This window comes from Corylus avellana, chromosome ca2, assembly GCF_901000735.1.
Source record: "Corylus avellana chromosome ca2, CavTom2PMs-1.0".
Classification (NCBI taxonomy): Eukaryota; Viridiplantae; Streptophyta; class Magnoliopsida; order Fagales; family Betulaceae; genus Corylus; species Corylus avellana.
In genome coordinates this window covers 49,783,781-49,803,929 of record NC_081542.1, presented here as the reverse complement: position 1 = coordinate 49,803,929, position 20,149 = coordinate 49,783,781, and the positions used below count along the sequence as shown (strand labels likewise).

Genomic DNA, 20,149 nt, shown 5'->3' with positions numbered 1-20,149 from the left:
GCTATTTGCTGCTAATCAAAACAAGCCTACTGACATCATCGGCATACTTATTGCAAATAGAAGCAAGCTTCTAAGGCTGTTTGCTGATTTCAAAACTGATAAAGGTAGAAAGACACATTATTATTAGGGAAAATTAAAGTTTACCGTCCTCAAGTTGACAGCGTTTTTCAATTCGAAAACTAAAGTTTCAATTTTTGCAATCCACCCCCCAAAGTTTCAAATTTTTGCAATTTGACCAAATGTATCCAAAGCTTTTCATATTGCCCCTAATTTTTTTTTTTTTTAAAAAAAAAAATTCTCCATCTGGCCATTTTTACACTCCCAAATTTGTTTTTTTTTTCCTCATAAATTTTTTTTTTTTTTTAAAAAAAAAAATTAGGGGCAATATGGGAATTTTGGAATAATATTAGTCGAATTGAAAAAAATTGAAACTTTGTCGGAGTGAATTGCAAAAATTGAAACTTTAGTGTTTGAATTGAAAATTGCTATCAACTTTGGAGGGGTAAACTGTAATTTTTTCTTATTATTAACAATGTGTGAGAGTTGGTGTGGCAGCTGGCACCATGTTTACAGTAATTTTTATGTTTTTTAACTTTTGTTGCAGAGGATCAAGAGTTTGAGGCTGACAAAGCTCAAGTTGTGAGAGAAATTGCTTCCCTGGAACCTAGAGAGCCTTGAGACCACCCATGAGCGAGCTTTGTTGTATGTCAGTCATTGGAGTCTTTGTGACTCAATTGTGAATCTTTAGTCTTACAGCTGTCAGCACGACACGCTATCAATACGCAAGAGACCTTGTTTTCTATTTAATTTATACCCATCTAGTTTCTAATCCTGCTCTTGTAATCTAAATGTACTCTCAAAAGGTAGATAAATAAGTCAGACGAAGTATTTAATGCAGCACTTAAACTAATGCAGATGTTTGAATCCTTTAACCAAGTTATAAAAGCCACCTTTTTATTCTGTGTTGTTTTTATTTTTTTTTTTTTTTTTATTTTTTTATTTTATTTTTTATTTCATTCTGTGTTGTTGAGTGGGTTATGTGAGAGAGTTGGTGAGTTGGGAAGGGCCAGGTGGAGCGTGAGCATGGTAAGATTTTCGGGAAGTGTGGAGATTGAGAGCGGAATGCACGGAATTTTGAAGATAATAGACTTCAGTGGTGAAGCTAAAAAAGGATTATGTTTTACGCGTTATATACATGAATTTCAGAACATTATAGCTTGTTTTCTAATAGTTTTTCTGATTTTTTAAACCTTTTTTTTTTTTTTTTTAATGATAAGAGAGTTTTCTTGTATATTTCTGGTCTATCGAGGCTGCACCCTTATGCACTTTCTGAATGAGATTGCATTTAAAAAAAAAAAAAGAAAAAAAAAAGGGTTTATAATCCCTTTAATAAACGAGTAAGGGGAAAGGTTAGTTTGAGTTGCTGGTGATGGGTTTGGCTCAGATGCCCAAAGCAGGGACAAAGTAACACGTGTCCCAACATACGATAATGTCTCTCTCACAAGGCGGCAGCATCTTGGCATATTCCCCCCCTGATGGGCCTCATCATCTCAATTATATGAAGTAGGATTCAGGAACCCTACTTCGCAGGTATCATCGGTTTGTTCTGAAAACATCAGTTTTAGTCTTTCGATGGTACCAATCCAACAAGTCCACATTGTCTTTATTCCCCAACTGACACAACTCGAAATTTCCTACATTACCAATTTCTCTAGAGTCAAATACTAGACCTCGCATTCACCTTTTATTTTCTTTTCTTTTTTTCTTCCGTACCACACCTATTACTATATGCTCCTTATATCAATTTACATGACTTGGGTTTAGAGAAAAAAATAATGAGTTTTTTTTTTTGAAAAATTTCATTTTGATTTTCCACAAATAGCTATTCATTTCATTTTTTAGAAGAATAATCAGTCTCACGAATGGTGTACAACCAAACAAACAAAAAAAAAAAAATGATATTCAACATTCTCAAGGGTCTATCTCTTAACATTATTGTTTATGTGACACACTCACATCAGTTTATTTTCTTAAAAAAAATAAAAAATAAAGAAATTATTAAGAGATGAACATTTAAAAATGCTAAAGAATCCAAAAAAAGAAAAAAAAGAAAAGATTATTTCATAAGGAAAACCACTTCATTTTGAGGTTTATTCTGTGTAGTACTAATTAAACAATAAACATGCTTTAAGATAGTCACAAAAGAATGAATTTGTGAAGAGCAACGAAGATGAGAGTCCTAAAGAGGAGGAACTGACTATTAATTGGTGGTAAGCATATCCAATAAGCATATTCATAGTTCTTTATGATTGCAGTAAGGATGCCTTACAAGCTAAAACGACACGTTTTATTCTGAACGAGGCATTATAGATTTACAGTGAATCTCAGCAACTGTAGGAACATATATATATATATATATATATAAGAAAAATTTCCAAATTAATTTTCTATATAAGCACAGCACATGGTGACATGGGACACATGGTTGTTCTTGTTTTTGTTGCTTGAGACTTGAGAACGTGCTACGTGAAAGCTCAGAGACAAAGGCAGAGCCTTTCATATCATCGTCATCGACTCATCTAACTTTCCCTCATTACAGTGAATCTCAGCAACTGTAGGAACATATATATATAAGAAAAATTTCCAAATTAATTTTCTATATAAGCACAGCGCATGGGACAAGTGGTTGTTCTTGGTTTTGTTGCTTGAGACTTGAGGACGTGCTACGTGAAAGCTCAGAGACAAAGGCAGAGACTTTCATATCATCGTCATTGACTCATCTAACTTTCCCTCATTTTCTTTCTCTCTTCAACACACTTCAAAAATGGCCCAAAATGGTAGGACGCATCAATCTCCCTTTCACACAAACACACTTTCTATATGCATTTCTTTTTCTTTGGTATCTATTTACTATTTTTTTTTTTTTTTTTTCCAAATTCTATGAGTTTCAGATTCGCTCTCAGACTTCCTCGCCTCTGCTGTCGATGCAGCGAAGAGGGCTGGCGAGGTTTGTTAATTCAAAGTCCTTCCTTTTTTTCTTTTTCTTTTTTATTATTTTTTTTCTTTTTTATTATTATTCTTTTTAAGTATGTATTTTCATTTTCCTCATCATTTTTTCTATTGAGACTCATAAATGTTGAATTTTGCAGGTAATTCGTGATGGGTTCTATAAAACCAAACATGTGGAGCATAAAGGCGTGGTATGATTTTAGTTTTGAAGGTTTTACTTAGTTTTTTTCTTCTATAAAACCAAACATGTGGAGCATAAAGGCGTGGTATGATTTTAGTTTTGAAGGTTTTACTTAGTTTTTTTCTTCTATACTTGGTATGCCAAATCTTATGCTTTTCTTTTTCTCTTTTGGCTTCTTATCTGATCATTACAAGTTATGGAATTATAAATGTTGTTTGATACACATGCAGCATGCCCAATAAATGATTAGAACTAAATAAAATAAAATAAAATAATATTAATATGAACAACTATCAATTCGAGCCTTATACGAGCTGTTTATGAGCCTAACCGAGTCAAATCGGGCTTGCTTCGTTTAATATTCGAGTCAATATTTATGTTTATGAAATGCTTCATTTAATAATTGAGTTGAGTACAAACCAAAGTTATATGAGTTAAGCTCAAACTCGCTTGTAAGGACTTCGCTCACTTAACACCTCTGGAGCTTACTTTAAGCTCAAAGAGATCATATTAGTTGTAGAAACTTATGCATAAACCGCTCATGAGAACCATATTGGCCAGCATAACTCAAGATTCAGATAAAATTACCATCTAATCCACTTCCTAATTTCAAAGATATTTATTTTTGTTTGTTTGTATGCCAGTATTCCTGTCATGTGTTGAATGTGAAGTATGATCTGGTGGTACTCTGCAACACAGCTTGCAGAGCGCCCCTCTTGATTGTCAATCGATCAGCCATGTGCAACCCCAAAAATCAAATAAATGCTCATCACGTACATTCTTGTCATGCATGTGCAAGCCCATTATCACTTATGCCATTGATTTCAAAAAGTACTATTTAAAATTATAAATGGATATTACTTGAAAAAAGTACACACACTCTAGGGTACTCGTCCATTGTTTTTTTCCTTATATATATATATATATATATATATATATATTGTCTTATTTAAACTATTTTCATAAAATTTTATTTATTTAAATGTTATTAAAATAGTATTTACTCCATCATATATATATATATTTATTCTCTCCAATTAAAATTAATTAGAGAATAAAAAAAAAAACCCCATATATTCTAGATGTATAGATATATAATTAAATGTATCAACTAACCGGCCGCATATATTATGTTTGTCGAGTTCATATGAGTTTTGCAGGTCTTATAAAATAAATGCATCGAGTATGTTTTATATATTTTTAGAAAAATAATATGTGTAGCTATCATATTAATATTAATAGACTGATCAATTTACGCATGCATACATATATACTAATGATAATAAACTATAATTTATACTAATGACAATAAATATTAATTTTTTATGCTAATTAACATTAATTGTTTGTTAATGCATATTTGTTTATATCAAAATTATTGTTAATTTTTTTTTTTTATTAAAAAAGGTTTTTTGACGTGTGAATTTCACACGTCAAAAAACTTTTGACGTGTGAATTTCACACGTCAAAAAACTTTTGACGTGTAAAAAAAGACACGTCAACAAAATTTTTTTTGACGTGCTTACTTAGACACGTCAAAAGTTTTTGACGTGGCAAACATAAGTTACTGTTTGCCATGTCAAAAAACACATATTTTTTTGTAGTGAGTGTTGATGAGATAGTAGAGAGTGGATGGTAGCAAAGTGTCAATAGTTTAAGATGAAGAATTGTGTGGACAGGTTCCTTTTGAACCATAAGTTTGTTAAATAGGCATTGTCTAGAGTGAGGGATATTATTTAGGGCAAAAAAAAAAAGACTTGAGGATTGAAAAAGGAATTTAGAGAAGTAGCAACTTGTAATCTTAAAGTGTATGTTATGGAGTGCAGGTGGATTTGGTTACCGAAACTGATAAGGCATGTGAAGATCTCATATTCAGTCATCTCAAGCAGCTTTACCCCACACATAAGGTTAACACCTATTCCTCTTTATGCATCAAGAAAGTTACAATTAATGATCAAAATTTAGTATTTACCTCCTAAGAATGACCTTTAATTTTCCTTTCTTTCTGAATAATTTCTTACTGGCTCCAACTGGCGTTCTTCTTAGTTCATTGGTGAAGAAACTTCTGCTGCCTATGGTGCTGTGGATCTGACTGATGAACCAACATGGATAGTTGACCCTCTGGATGGAACCACTAACTTTGTCCATGGGTAAATATCACTTTCTCAGATTGTTGGTGATCCTTTCTTATTTGTATATTCAGTCATGTTCATTGTTTTTACTGTCGCAACTTAATTATTTGTAGGTTTCCCTTCGTGTGTGTTTCTATTGGTCTTACAATTGGAAAGGTTCCCACAGTTGGTGTTGTTTACAATCCAATAATGGATGAGGTGAGAATTCTAATTCTCCATGTATTTTTAACATAAGTGGTCAACCAATGACCATTCTGTCAATGCCATAGAGTTATACACGGCCGCATCCACTTTAGCCCGTGAAATATGTCCACTGAATTTCTGTGTCAGCTTTATGCTGTCGGACTGTTGTATGTACAGACAGAGGAGCACTTAACATAATTGTCAGTGAGCAATATCAGTGTTTTCTCCGTCATACTCTGATCTGATCAAGTTGACCTGTTGGAGGTCAGAGATTCGTATGATCGACATTTTGACTATTCTTTTTGGCTGACTAGGTGTTTGGGCCTCTTTGAGCATCTGGTTGCCTGGGCACGTGTGGTTCTCTTTGAATTTGATAGTTCATAAACGTGTTTCTATAAGTACTACTGGCTAAACTATTTGTAAATTTGGGTTTATGATATGTAGCTTTTTACTGGCATCCATGGAAAAGGTGCTTTTCTGAATGGGAACCCTATAAAAGGCGAGATTGCTTTTCTTAATCATTTGGTTTTGCGCTTTTCTCTCTCACTTTTTTCTTTAATCCTAAGAAACTCTAACAGCGACATGCTTATATTTTACAATGTTGCAGCATCATCTCAAAGTGAACTTGTGAACTCTCTCCTTGCAACCGGGGTATGTGAGTATACAGCGGAACTGATTCTTTGATGCAAGACGATTAGACGAAAGTTGTTATGCTTTTCTCATCTTCTTCTAAGCCTTAGGAATGGTAGTACTTTTCCATCATATCGTAAGTGTTGTCGATGCTTGTCAGTGGACATGAGCCAACAATGTTAAAGTCTCAGGGGTCTGGAGTCGGTGCTTCTGGTTTTTAATGTCCCACCAAGCTAAAGATCAAGCAAATTAAGACTCTGGCCAAAGTCACCATAAACTTTTAAAGTCACTACCAAATTTTGGAACTAGTTTATTCTATGGTACGCCCTGATCCTTGTCCATAAATCGAAAAAATAGGAAAAAGAGAAGAAAGTGGGAAAAGGAACAATAAAATATGTCTATGATAGTACTCAACAAGAATACGCTATAATAGAATGTGGTTGCCCTGCCATTTTCTTTCATTCACTGTTCATGGATAGGGAGCGGAATCACAAGTACAAATTTTGCAGTTATGTTAGCTGGTGTTCTTTAGTTGGGTAGTAACTTTGTATTGGTACTAAAAAACTTCAATGCTACAACCTGACTTGCCACTTATTTGTTTAGTTATTTTTGAAGAACCCCAGTGAGCATACATATAATGTGCCCCTGCTTGATAGTAAGTGAATGTACAAAACCTGCTTCCTAGCGTCTTTCCCTTGTATTAGATTATTCGAGAAGCTAAAATCCGACATCGTGCATCTCAGAAACACATGCACATGCATTGCTATCAAAATTTGTCTTTCAGAATGTATTTCAGATTTCGCTGTGTTGCATTGAATTCATAAAAATTTCAACACTAATCAAAATTTATCCTGAAAGAGCAGACTGGGACAAAACGTGATAAGTCAACATTGGATGCCTGTACAAATAGGATTAATAGCCTACTTTCCAAGGTAATATTATAAACTTTCCTCAGAAGCTATTGAACTTTATAACATTGCACTGCTGTGCGTTATGGTACTAGTTTCTCTTTTGATCAGGTGAGATCCATTCGAATGTGTGGCTCTTGTGCATTAAATCTCTGTGGAATTGCATGTGGAAGGTTTGACCTATTTTTGGGACTTGGTTTCGGGGGTCCCTGGTATGATATTGTAATTTTTCAGCGAGGTCTTTGGTGTGATCCATGATTTAGATAGTCTGCTTCTTGGTTTAATATTGTGTGTTTTAAGTGAGGTTTGGCATGACTTGTGATTGACATAGTCTGCTTTTGCATTCAGGGATGTGGCAGGCGGTGCTGTGATTGTAACAGAAGCTGGAGGCCTTGTATATGATCCGTAAGTAACATACTTAAAATGTGGATTCTTCTTGTTTTCTTGATAAAGGGAATATGGAAGGTTCTGTAGAGGATTAGCATTCTTCCATTGTAACCTTCAACTTGCATTGATCTTCATCTTGTGAGCTTTCACATATCAATTCCTGAGTTGGCCATGCAATGGGGTTGGTTTAGCAAAGTGCACAACTGGCAGGCCATGATAAACACGTTTGCCTTTTAACTTTAGAAGCATTCACAATTAAAGAAAATTTCAAATATTTTACCTATATTAACGTTTGATGGCCGAATTTCCATCAGATCTGGTAAAGATTTTGACATCACAGCCAAGCGAGTAGCAGCTTCAAACCCTCTCATCAAGGATGCATTTGTTGAGGCTTTGCGGCAATTCGAATGAGAAAACACATTGATCAATGAAATCTGGAATGCAGTTTCTTCAATCTAGTTTTGTTTGATTCCCATGTTCCAAAATGCATCAATGGTTGCCTATTTATAATTCCTTCATGTTCCATTTGCTGAGAGATAGTTGATAAATTCAGTGATTCCTCAAGTTCTCCTGTGGCCTTACTGTGCCAAGTTCTTTGTGGAATCAGTTGATATGACAGCTCACATGGTTGGTTATATAAATTTGCTTTAAATTATGTCGTCTACCATAAGAGTTATTGGTTTAACATTATAGTTGCTTCCAGTTTATATAAGTTTCCTTCGTTTTTTTCATTATTGAATTACAAAATGTTCTAAACCTGAAATGGGCTTGAATGGTTCTCAAAAGCTCTGACTACTTTAATGCAACTGTTAATCTAGGAAGGGGTTCATATAAACACACTCGTAAAGAATCAAAGCTTAGTTATTTCATAAAGTTGAATATAAAATAGCTTGAAACAAGGAAATGAGATGGAAATAATAATAAATCAAGACAAAACATAGGTGTAATAATAAATAATATAATATGAAGTAACTTATACATGTATCTGTATAACTCTATGAATAATCACCTCTAGTCTCCGTACGTGGGGTACTTTAAATGCCCTCATCCATAAATATACAAAAAGGTAAAACAGCATAGAGGTAAAAAGAAAATGAATAAAATAAGAGTGTAAATAGCCTCATTAAACTGTGTTCGGGCTCTCCTGAATTTCACAAAAATTCATGCAGCTTAAGAGAAGAGGTAGCGAAATCCATTTGCTTCAGACAACCTAAGATGTTGAACCCATTTGCTCGGGTAGGTGAGCCCTCGCAACTCTCTCTTGTATGATTTTTTTTTTCTTTCAAAATTCAGACAACCTAACCATTAGCTTCAATTTGCTCCATTCAAGCCCTGAGGCTTCTTGGCAGCACTTTCTGACCTCCTCTTCAAAAAAACATACCAAGTAAACGCTTCCAACTACACAGCACTGACAGCCGAAGCCACAATGAAGCCAATGTATGCATTCTTATACGTCTTCTGGGGCTTCAAAATATCACATCCTTTAAATATGTTAATGATGGCGAGAAGAATAACAAAATAGCCGATTGAATAGAGACATATCTTCCAGTGAAATCTGTATTTGTAATCCTTTTCGGGAAGTGTGAGAGATTGAGAGCAGAATAAACGAAGCTTTGAAGATATAGACTTAAGGGGTGAATGAAAAGAGCACGCGGCGTACTCAGCACGCCAGTGCAAAATTTTATATATTTATTTATTTTTGCATTAAAATATTAAAAAAAAAATTTGCCTAGCACGCCGTGTACTCTAAATCACGACTCAGACTTAAGTGGTGAAGCTAAAAAAGGATTATGTTCTACGCGTTATATACATGGATTGCAGTACATTATAACTTGCTTTCTAATAGTTTTTCTGATTTTTTAAACCTTTTTTTTTTTTTTATTGATAAGAGGGTTTTCTTGTATATTTCTGGCGTATCGCGGCTGCACCCTTATGCACTTTCTGAATGAGATTGCATTACTTATATTAAAAATAAAATTTTTATTTTTTTTAAAAAAGGTTTATAATCCCTTTAATAAACGAGTAAGGGGAAAGGTTAGTTTGAGTTGCTGATGAATGATGATGGGTTTGGCTTAGGTGCCCAAAGCAGGGACAAAGGAACACGTGTCCCAACATACGACAATGTCCCTCTCAAAACTCACAAGGCAGCAGCATCTTGGCATATTCCCCCCCTAATGGGCCTCATCATCTCAATTATATGAAGTAGGATTCAGGAACCCTACTTCACAGGTATCATCGGTTTGTTCTGAAAACATCAGTTTTAGTCTTTCGATGGTACCAATCCAACAAGAAGTCCACATTGTCTTTATTCCCCAACTAACACAACTCGAAGTTTCCTACATATTTCCAATTTTTCTGGATTCAAATACTAGACCTCGCATTCACCTTTTATTTTCTTTTCTTTTTTTCTTCCGTACCACACCTATTACTATATGCTCCTTATATCATTTACATGAATTGGGTTTAGAGAAAAAAAATAATGAGTTTTTTTTTTTTTTTTTGAAAAATTTCATTTTGATTTTCCACAAATAGCTATTCATTTTATTTTTTAGAAGAATAATCAGTCTCACCAATAGTGTACAACCAAAAAAAAAAAAAAATGATATTCAACATTTGCAAGTGTCATCTCTTAACATTATTGTTTAGGTGACACATTCACATCTGTTTATTTTCTTTAAAAAAAATAATTATTTCATAAGAAAAACCACTTCCTTTTGAGGTTATATTCTGTGTATTAAACAATAGACATGCTTTAAGATAGTCACAAAAGAATGAATTTGTGAAAAGCAACGAAGATGAGAGTCCTAAAAGGAGGAACTGACTATTAATTGGTGGTAAGAATATCCAATAAGCATATTCATAGTTCTTTATGATAGCAGTAAGGATGCCTTACAAGCTAAAACGACACGTTTTATTATGAACGAGGCATTATAGATTTACAGTGAATCTCAGCAACTGTAGGAACATATATATATATAAAAGAAAATTTTCCAAATTAATTTTCTATATAAGCACAGCACATGGAACACATGGTTGTTCTTGTTTTTGTTGCTTGAGACTTGAGAACGTGCTACGTTAAAGCTCAGAGGCAAAGGCAGAGCCTTTTATATCATCGTCATCGACTCATCTAACTTTCCCTCATTTTCTTTCTCTTTCTCTCTCTCTTCCACACACTTCAAAAATGGCCCAAAATGGTAGGACCCATCAATCTCTTTCTCACACAAACACACTTTCTATATGCATTTCTTTTTCTTTGGTATCTATTTACTAATTTTTTTTTTTTTTCTCCAAATTCTATGAGTTTCAGATTCGCTCTCAGACTTCCTCGCCTCTGCTGTCGATGCAGCGAAGAGGGCTGGCGAGGTTTGTTAATTCAAAGTCCTTTTTTTTTTTTTAATATTATTATTATTCTTTTTAAATATGTATTTTCATTTTCCTCATCATTTTTTCTATTGAGACTCATAAATGTTGAATTTTGCAGGTAATTCGTAATGGGTTCTATAAAACCAAACATGTGGAGCATAAAGGCGTGGTATGATTTTAGTTTTGAAGGTTTTATTTAGTTTTTTTCTTCTATACTTGGTATGCCAAATCTTATGCTTTTCTTTTTCTCTTTTGGCTTCTTATCTGATCATTAAAAGTTATGGAATTATAAATGTTGTTTGATACACATGCAGCATGCCCAATAAATGATTAGAACTAATTTACAAGTGTTGATGAGATAGTAGAGAGTGGATGGTAGCACAGCGTCAATAGTTTAAGATGAAGAATTGTGTGGACAGGTTCCTTTTGAACCATAAGTTTGTTAAATAGGCATTGTCTAAGTGAGGGATATTATTTAGGGCAAAAAAAAAGGTTTTGAGGATGGAAAAAGGAATTTAGAGAAGTAGCAACTTGTAATCTTAAAGTGTATGTTATGGACTGCAGGTGGATTTGGTTACCGAAACTGATAAGGCATGTGAAGATCTCATATTCAGACATCTCAAGCAGCTTTACCCCACACATAAGGTTAACACCTATTCTTCTCTATGCATCAAGAAAGTTACAATTAATGATCAAAATTTAGTATTTACCTCCTAAGAATGACCGTTAATTTTCCTTTCTTTTTGAATAATTTCTTACTGGCTCCAACTGGCGTTCTTCTTAGTTCATTGGTGAAGAAACTTCTGCTGCCTATGGTGCTGTGGATCTGACTGATGAACCAACATGGATAGTTGACCCTCTGGATGGAACCACTAACTTTGTCCATGGGTAAATATCACTTTCTCAGATTGTTGGTGATCCTTTCTTGTTTGTATATTCAGTCATGTTCATTGTTTTTACTGTCGCAACTTAATTATTTGTAGGTTTCCCTTCGTGTGTGTTTCTATTGGTCTTACAATTGGAAAGGTTCCCACAGTTGGTGTTGTTTACAATCCAATAATGGATGAGGTGAGAATTCTAATTCTCCATGTATTTTTAACATAAGTGGTCAACCAATGACCATTCTGTCAATGCCATAGAGTTATACACGGCCGCATCCACTTTAGCCCGTGAAATATGTCCACTGAATTTCTGTGTCAGCTTTATGCTGTCGGACTGTTGTATGTACAGACAGAGGAGCACTTAACATAATTGTCAGTGAGAAATCAAGTAATCAGTGTTTTCTCCCTGTCATACTCTGATCTGATCAAGTTGACCTGTTGGAGGTCAGAGATTTGTATGATCGGCATTTTGACTTTTCTTCTTGGCTGACTTGGTGTTTGGGCCTCTTTGAGCACCTGGTTGCCTGGGCACGTGTGGTTCTCTTTGAATTTGATAGTTCATAAACATGTTTCTATAAGTACTACTGGCTATACTATTTGTAAATTTGGGTTTATGATATGTAGCTTTTTACTGGCATCCATGGAAATGGTGCTTTTCTGAATGGGAACCCTATAAAAGGTGAGATTGCTTTTCTTAATCATATGGTTTTGCGCTTTTCTCTCACTTTTTTCTTTAATCCTAGGAAACTCTAACAGCGACATGCTTATATTTTACAATGTTGCAGCATCATCTCAAAGTGAACTTGTGAAGTCTCTCCTTGCAACCGAGGTATGTGAGTATACAGCGGAACTGATTCTTTGATGCAAGACTATTAGACGAAAGTTATTATGCTTTTCTCATCTTCTTCTAAGCCTTAGGAATTGTAGTACTTTTTCATCATATCATATAAGTGTTGTCGATGCTTGTCACTGGACATGAGCCAACAATCTTAAAAGTCTCAGGGGTCTGGAGTCGATGCTTCAGGTTTTTAATGTCCCACCAAGCTAAAGATCAAGCAAAATAAGACTCTGGCCAAAGTCACCATAAACTTTTAAAGTCAGTCCCAAATCTTGGAACTAGTTTATTCTATGGTACGCCCTGATCCTTGTCCATAAACCGAAAATAATAGGAAAAAGAGCAGAAAGTGGGAAAAGGAACAATAAAATATGTCTATGATAGTACTCGTCAAGAATACGCTATATTGGAATGTGGTGGCCCTGCCATTTTTCTTTCATTCACTGTCCATGGATAGGGATATAATGCGGAATCACAAGTACACATTTTGCAGTTATGTTAGCTGGTATTCTTTAGTTGGGTAGTAACTTGGTATTGGTACTAAAAAACTGCAATGTTACAACCTGACTTGCCACTTATTTGTTTAGTTATTTTTGAAGAACCCCAGTGAGCATACATATAATGTGCCCCTGCTTGATAGCAAGTGAATGTACAAAACCTGCTTCGTACCGTCTTTCCGTTGTATTAGATTATGCGAGAAGCTAAAATCCAAAATCGTGCATCTCAGAAACACACGCACATGCATTGCTATCAAAATTTGTCTTTCAGAAATACATGCTTTCAGAATGTATTTCAGATTTCACTGTGTTGCATTGAATTCAAAATTTATCCTGAAAGAGCAGGCTGGGACAAAACGTGATAAGTCAACATTGGATGCCTCTACAAATAGGATTAATAGCCTACTTTCCAAGGTAAAATTATAAACTTTCCTCAGAAGCTATTGAATTTTATAACATTGCATTGCTGTGCGTTATGGATACTAGTTTCTCTTTTGATCAGGTGAGATCCCTTCGAATGAGTGGCTCTTGTGCATTAAATCTCTGTGGAATTGCATGTGGAAGGCTTGACCTATTTTTTGAACTCGGCTTTGGGGGTCCTTGGTAAGATATTGTAATTTTTCAGCGAGGTCTTTGGTGTGATCCATGATTTAGATAGTCTGCTTCTTGGTTTAATATTGTGTGTTTTAAGTGAGGTTTGGCATGACTTGTGATTGACATAGTCTGCTTTTGTACTCAGGGATGTGGCAGGCGGTGCTGTGATTGTAACAGAAGCTGGAGGCCTTGTATATGATCCGTAAGTAACATTCTTAAATGTGCATTCTTCTTGTTTTCTTGATAAAGGGAATATGGAAGGTTCTGCAGAGGATCAGCATTCTTCCATTGTAACCTTCAACTTGCATTGATCTTCATCTTGTGAGCTTTCACATATCAATTCCTGAGTTGGACATGCAATGGGTTGGTTTAGCAAAGTGCACAACTTTCAGGCCATGATAAACATGTTTGCCTTTTAACTTTAGAAGCATTCACAATTATAGAAAATTTCAAATATTTTACCTATATTAACATTTGATGGTTGTTGTTACCATCAGATCTGGTAAAGATTTTGACATCACAGCCCAGCGAGTAGCAGCTTCAAACCCTCTCGTCAAGGATGCATTTGTTGAGGCTTTGCGGCAATCCGAATGAGAAAACACATTGATCAATGAAATCTGGAATGCAGTTTCTTCAATCTAGTTTTGTTTGATTCCCATGTTCCAAAAGGCATCAATGGTTGCCTATTTATAATTCCTTCATGTTCCATTTGCTGAGAGATAGTTGATAAATTCAGTGATTCCTCAAGTTCTCATGTGGCCTTACTGTGCCAAGTTCTTTGTGGAATCAGTTGATATGACAGCTCACATGGTTGGTTATATAAATTTGCTTTAAATTATTTCGTCTACCATGAGAGTTATTGGTTTAACATTATAGTTGCATCCAGTTTATATAAGTTTCCTTCGTTTTTTTCTCATTATTGAATTACAAAATGTTCTATACCTGAAATGGGCTTGACTGGTTCTCAAAAGCTCTGACTACTTTAATGCAACTGTTAATCCAGGAAGGGGTTCATATAAACTGCTACACTTGTAAAGAATCAATGCTTAGTTATTTCATAAAGTTGAATATAAAATAGCATGAAACAGGGAAATGAGATGGAAATAATCAGTAAATCAAGACAAAACATAGGTGTAATAATAAATAATATAATATGAAGTAACTTATACATGTATCTGTATAACTCTATGAATAATCACCTCTAGTCTCCGTACATGGGGTACTTTAAATGCCCTCATCCATAAATTTACAAAAAGGTACAACAGCATAGAGGTAAAAAGAAAATGAATAAAATAAGTGTATGTAAATAGCCTAATTAAACTATGTTTGGGTTCTCGAACTTCACAAAAATTCATGCAGCTTAAGAGAAGCGGAAGCGCAGCAGCGAGATCCATTTGCTTCGGACAACTTAAGATGTTAGACCCATTTGCTCGGGTAGGTGAGCCTTCGCAACTCTCTTTGTACGTTTTTTTTTTTTTTAATCTTTCAAAATTCGGACAACCTAACCATTAGCTCCAATTTGCTCCATTGAATCCCTGAGGCTTTTTGGCAGCACTTTCTGACCTCCTCTTCAAAAAAACATACAAAGTAAACACTTCCAACCACACAGCACTGACAGCCAAAGCCACAATGAAGCCAATGTATGCATTCTTATATGTCTTCTGGGGCTTCAAAATATTACATCCTTTGAATATGTTAATGATGGCGAGAAGAATAACAAGATATCCAATTGAATAGTGACATATTTTCCAGTGAAATCTGTATTTGTGATCCTTTTTGGGCCTTAGAACCAAAGCAAACACCTAAACACAATGCAAATCTTTCTCTTAGTTAAGCTAAACATAATTAAATAGCCAAAATTTTATACCAAATCTATATAAAAAAATAATAATAATAATAATAACATTGAATGACCTTTTGGGTACCTGAAGTGTTCCAAGGATGAATATGAGAATGCCAAGTGTTCTGTGCCCTCTGTATTCGACCCATGTAGAGTGACTGCCGAGTTTAACACCAGTTGCCCATCCAGCAACTCCAACAACATAAGCTGAGCTCTGGCAGATGACATGAATTTTGTACCATGCAGGGTCTTCAAATTTGAATACCTTGGCGTATCTTGCTATCATCACACCAACAGGCATCATGATTCCCCAGCTGACTGCATTTGCCATTCCATGCAGCTGAAATTTCATTCCAATAAGAGCAATATGAACATGTCAAAGCCTTGAACAGCACTTTCTAAACAAGAAATCCCAAAACAGAGTCATGCCAGAATTGATTTCAAATAGAAATACCTTAACATAAAACAGAGAGGATGAGAAAAAAAATTGAGCAATCCATACAAAGGTTTTACTTTTACATGATAACTACATCATATATGTTAAAGTAATGATTAAGTGAATAAAATTATTTCTTCATATCAGCTTAAACTTTTGAGATAACTGGTAATTTAACATGGTATCAGAGTCAAGGTTCGAAAAGCCAAAGGTCCTGAAATTGAATATAGACTCTGTTAAATCACCATATTTAAATTAATATTCCACGTGTTAGGCCTCACCTATTAAAAGCTTCTTATCAGTTTAAGCTTTTAGGATAACCGGTGATTTAGATGTTTATAAATCCCAGAATTGGTTGTAAAAGAAACTCAATTACTCACATTTTTGCTGAAGGCTTGTAATTTTTCCGCTCTTGCATACTGCCTGGAAAGAAGGTTGAGGGTCCCGAAGGAAATAGTATTATCATTTTCAAAAGAATGAGCTCCTGGACTTTCATTTGTAACGGGGCCCTCTTGCCAAGCCTGGTTGATAGTGGTGGTATCGATTGGCAGAGCCAAGGTGGCATAAACAATCATCTCATTATTTGCATAAGTTGCCGTCAAATCAGAGACATTGTAAATCAGATTTCCCTCAGGCATGGTGGTGGCATAACTTTTGATCTGGGAAGTGTAGGCTCTCATGGTTCCATTGGTTAGCTGGTAAGCAACAACTGCTTGTGCTCCAATCATGGCGGTCTGTAACTGTAAGCCATTGGGGTTGATGGCCCACGCAGCCCATCTGGACGTCAGCATTAGATGCCTGAAAGCGATTTGGAGGCTTCCAGAGGATGAGTTGTAGTTCCAATGCAGGAAAGAGTTCTGACATGGGAGATTATAGCAGGAGCTGAAGACCTTGTTGCTTGAGAAGCCGTACATCTCACATGTTTGAGCAGAGGAGGAGGAGGAGGAGGAGGAGAGAAACAGAGACAAAAGAAGAGAGGAAATTACAAGCACACGCCTGAACATGTTCGCTCGCCTGCATGCAGGCTGCAGGGATAATAATGGTGAGACTAAGTTAAGCAGCAATGAAACAGAAACAAGTGTTAAGGATGCGTTGGGATAATGGAAATTAGAGGTGATTATTATAAGAGTTTGCTGTAGGCCTTTCTGTTGGGGAGCTTCCATTTCCACGAAATCGTACACCTGCTTCTGCCAGACTCAACTACACCCCCATGATTCATGAAATACACACGGTTTGCAGTTTCTCAAGTGTTTAACTAATTTAATTAAACGTGTTAGACTTCTCGACCCTAATTAACTAATTTTGTATTAGATTTACTAGCCTTGTCAAAAATTGGCAACCCTAAACGTTGCGTGTCAGATTTGAGTTGTGTCATATACGACTATATGGTTTAATCCTAACTCAACTCATTTAATTAAACTAGTTAAATTTTTCAAATTTAACTTGTTAATTTCATATTGGTTTGTGTCAGATTCGCATCAACTTAATTTTGGTCTATTAGAATTATATAAGTCATTAGAACAAGATTCTTACGTGCATTTTTAATTATATCATGTATTTTTAATAAAACATGTAATTCTCAAATGTTTAAAGAGATGTTGATTTGATACACTAAATTGACAAAAAAAAAAAAAAAAACTCTATTAAAAACAAGGCTTAATTATTTATTTATTAATTTTTTAAGCCCCTAATAAAAAAAATTATAGTTGAGTCTCCAGGGCAGGCTGGAAGAATGCCCATGGAGGCTGCAGGCAGCCATTGGTGTTCACGTGTAGCCGCATAACGTTGTCGTTTCTCTCTCGTAATCTTCACCAAAAGCTGGGCACGGGAAGTTTCGTTATTAAAAATACTGAATTTTGATCGCAATATTATGATATTTTTTTTTTCGAGTTTGTAATGTCTGCAGTTGACAGTTGACACAAAACGACAACACCGCAGGATCTTGGGCGATCACGTATGTTCTTTGCGCGATATCTAAAACCGTCTTTCGGCCTTATATAAAATATATATAAATAAATAAATAAAAATATCTTTTGGCTTCTTTTTTTTTTTTTTTCCTTCAATTAAGATCATTGCAGTTCATTTTTATTTTATTTTATTCAAAGTGGGAGTGGGGGAAAAGGGGAAGATCATTGCTGTTGTTTTTTTTTTTTTTTATTCAAAGTGGGAGTGGGGGAAAAGGGGAAGATCATTGCTGTTCATATAGAGGATTGAACAAAGCTCAAACTTCATAGTGACTAATTAATTTTTAGACGATTATAATTATATGATTTAAGAATTTAATCATCCGATAGTTGGATTTACTTGGCGGTTAGTAAAGAAAGCGAGTTTATAATTGTAAAACACACATGAAAAGTAATTTTTTTTTTGTGTAGAGAAGCAAAGATAGGATTTGCAGGAGGAGAAATAGGCTTCTGATTAGTTGCTCATTCATTAGTCTCTGGTTACCAATAATTGGTGGTTGGGTTCCAAATAGTTGAATAAAATAGAAGATTGCCAAGAGAATGAGGCAGACAAGCTGCTCTAACCTAACAAACCTCATCCTCTTTGTAATCCTCTATTTACTCAACCATTCAGAACCTAACCAGAAAGTAAGCCTCATTCTCTTGGTAAACACTAAAACAGTGAGCCAATGAATGCAAGTATATAAATTAACAGAGGCAATGGCCAATCAGCAGTTACAAGCAACCTTAAAAAAAGGCATGATTATTATCTTAACTTTCTTTGCTCTAATGGTTATGGTGCCCATGTCGGAGGGCCAGATGCCGGTTCCCCGCCCGCTTTGTGCGTCTCAGTTTTCGCTCGCCAACTACGCCTGCGCCCGGCTCCCCTTGAGGCCGGTGACCCCTCCTTCCCCCCCTGATGATGATGATGATGATGATGGAGAGGACCATCAGGTGCACCATCACAAGCACGGACACAAAAGCAGGCACCACCACCATAGCCATAGCCACCATGAAGCGGGCCCCGGGGAACACGATTGTTGTCGTTGGGCGAGGCAGATGGACAGCCAATGCGTCTGTGAAGTGCTCTATCTCTTGCCAGCCTTCGCTAACTTCATCATGAGACCCGTGCATGAGATCTCCCTCAGTATCAGTGATACTTGCAATGTTACCTACACCTGCGGGGGAACAATAATAAGGTAGTTCTCATTTCAAGGTAGTTAATTCGACTGGCGATCACGTTGATGAAGCGGAGGTGTCACTAGTCAGAAGCTCTCCTTCTCCCTCCCTGGCCAAAAAAAAAACCATACTTAAATATATTTATAAAAAAAAAACATATATATAGTTATCCTGCTGGTACGTACCTAGTCCTACTCTACATATATACTAGCTTATTAATTTGATGTTTCTGTCTGTGCTTCTAATAGTTTTGAGAATCAATAATAAATTGAAGTTGTTGGCTTGGGAATGTTCTCAAACTTCAACTTCCTATCCATATTCTTAATTGGTGGAGTAGCAGTGTTCATGCTTTGAGAGTAGAGATTGAAACATTGTGTTTATTAATGTGTTCTGGATTTTTTTTTTTTTTTTTTTTTTTAAATTGTGTTTTTATGTGATATCAATGCAAAAGAAGTTGTTGTGTTTTTAATGAATGTTTTATATTTGAGCGGTTTGTTAATATTTATGTTTTGAGAATTAAAAACAATATCATGCGCACAAAATTATGTTACGACTTACGAGTCAACCTCACAACAATGCCATGTGTCAACCCTGCAACATAATGGTCTGGTGCCACATCAGCAAATCGCAACTGACACCAGACCACCATGCCACAACAGCAAACCACGTCTAAAGCCACACTATGCCATGCATTAGGTCGGATGCCACATATCATATGTATCGACACGCCACGTATAAGAATTATTGCATTAGACTGTCATTTTAGTAGCCACGTATCCATCGAGTATCTAATCATCTTGCCACATGCCATATTAAAGATGTCTTGATAAGTAAGTAAATTTATTCATTAATAATTAAAAAGCTTAATTACATGACCTTTATATCATATTCAATATATTTCACATAATTTATTGCATGATTAAGTTAAGGATTATAATGCTTTTACGTTTAAAATATTTATATTTTGCAATGATTATATTGTTATATATTAAGAATGATGTGAACTCACATTTTCAGCTTTAAATTTAATGAAAAAGATAGAGGGGTGTGTGGTTTCTTTCAAAACAAAGGGCTCAATGTGGACTGATGTTCAATAGTCAAATATATGGTGGTCCAAGATAACAATAATAATAATAATAATAATAATAATA

General features: G+C 35.3%; 3 protein-coding genes across 3 annotated transcripts; 2 read left to right on the top strand and 1 right to left on the bottom strand.

Annotated features, from left to right (window-relative positions):
* The first annotated feature begins 2,496 nt into the window (after nucleotides 1–2,496).
* LOC132170728 (inositol-phosphate phosphatase-like) lies at nucleotides 2,497–8,085 on the top strand. Its single transcript, XM_059581812.1, has 12 exons — nucleotides 2,497–2,837; nucleotides 2,952–3,007; nucleotides 3,150–3,200; nucleotides 5,017–5,097; nucleotides 5,237–5,340; nucleotides 5,436–5,520; nucleotides 5,950–6,004; nucleotides 6,113–6,156; nucleotides 6,999–7,067; nucleotides 7,155–7,255; nucleotides 7,392–7,448; nucleotides 7,745–8,085. The coding sequence occupies exons 1-12, from the start codon at nucleotides 2,825–2,827 to the stop codon at nucleotides 7,839–7,841; spliced, it is 813 nt and encodes a 270-aa protein (XP_059437795.1). The 5' UTR covers nucleotides 2,497–2,824; the 3' UTR covers nucleotides 7,842–8,085.
* Nucleotides 8,086–10,427: 2,342 nt separating this feature from the next.
* LOC132170607 (inositol-phosphate phosphatase-like) lies at nucleotides 10,428–14,438 on the top strand. The gene is made up of 12 exons (XM_059581637.1): nucleotides 10,428–10,624; nucleotides 10,738–10,793; nucleotides 10,912–10,962; nucleotides 11,358–11,438; nucleotides 11,578–11,681; nucleotides 11,777–11,861; nucleotides 12,299–12,353; nucleotides 12,460–12,503; nucleotides 13,352–13,420; nucleotides 13,509–13,609; nucleotides 13,746–13,802; nucleotides 14,098–14,438. Exons 1-12 carry the CDS (start codon nucleotides 10,612–10,614, stop codon nucleotides 14,192–14,194), a joined length of 813 nt encoding a protein of 270 aa, XP_059437620.1. The 5' UTR covers nucleotides 10,428–10,611; the 3' UTR covers nucleotides 14,195–14,438.
* Nucleotides 14,439–15,108: 670 nt separating this feature from the next.
* Nucleotides 15,109–16,880, bottom strand: LOC132170176 (cytochrome b561 and DOMON domain-containing protein At5g47530-like). Its single transcript, XM_059581067.1, has 3 exons — nucleotides 16,257–16,880; nucleotides 15,526–15,780; nucleotides 15,109–15,402 (listed from the first exon to the last, which is right to left on the bottom strand). Exons 1-3 carry the CDS (start codon nucleotides 16,878–16,880, stop codon nucleotides 15,109–15,111), a joined length of 1,173 nt encoding a protein of 390 aa, XP_059437050.1.
* Nucleotides 16,881–20,149: the final 3,269 nt, after the last annotated feature.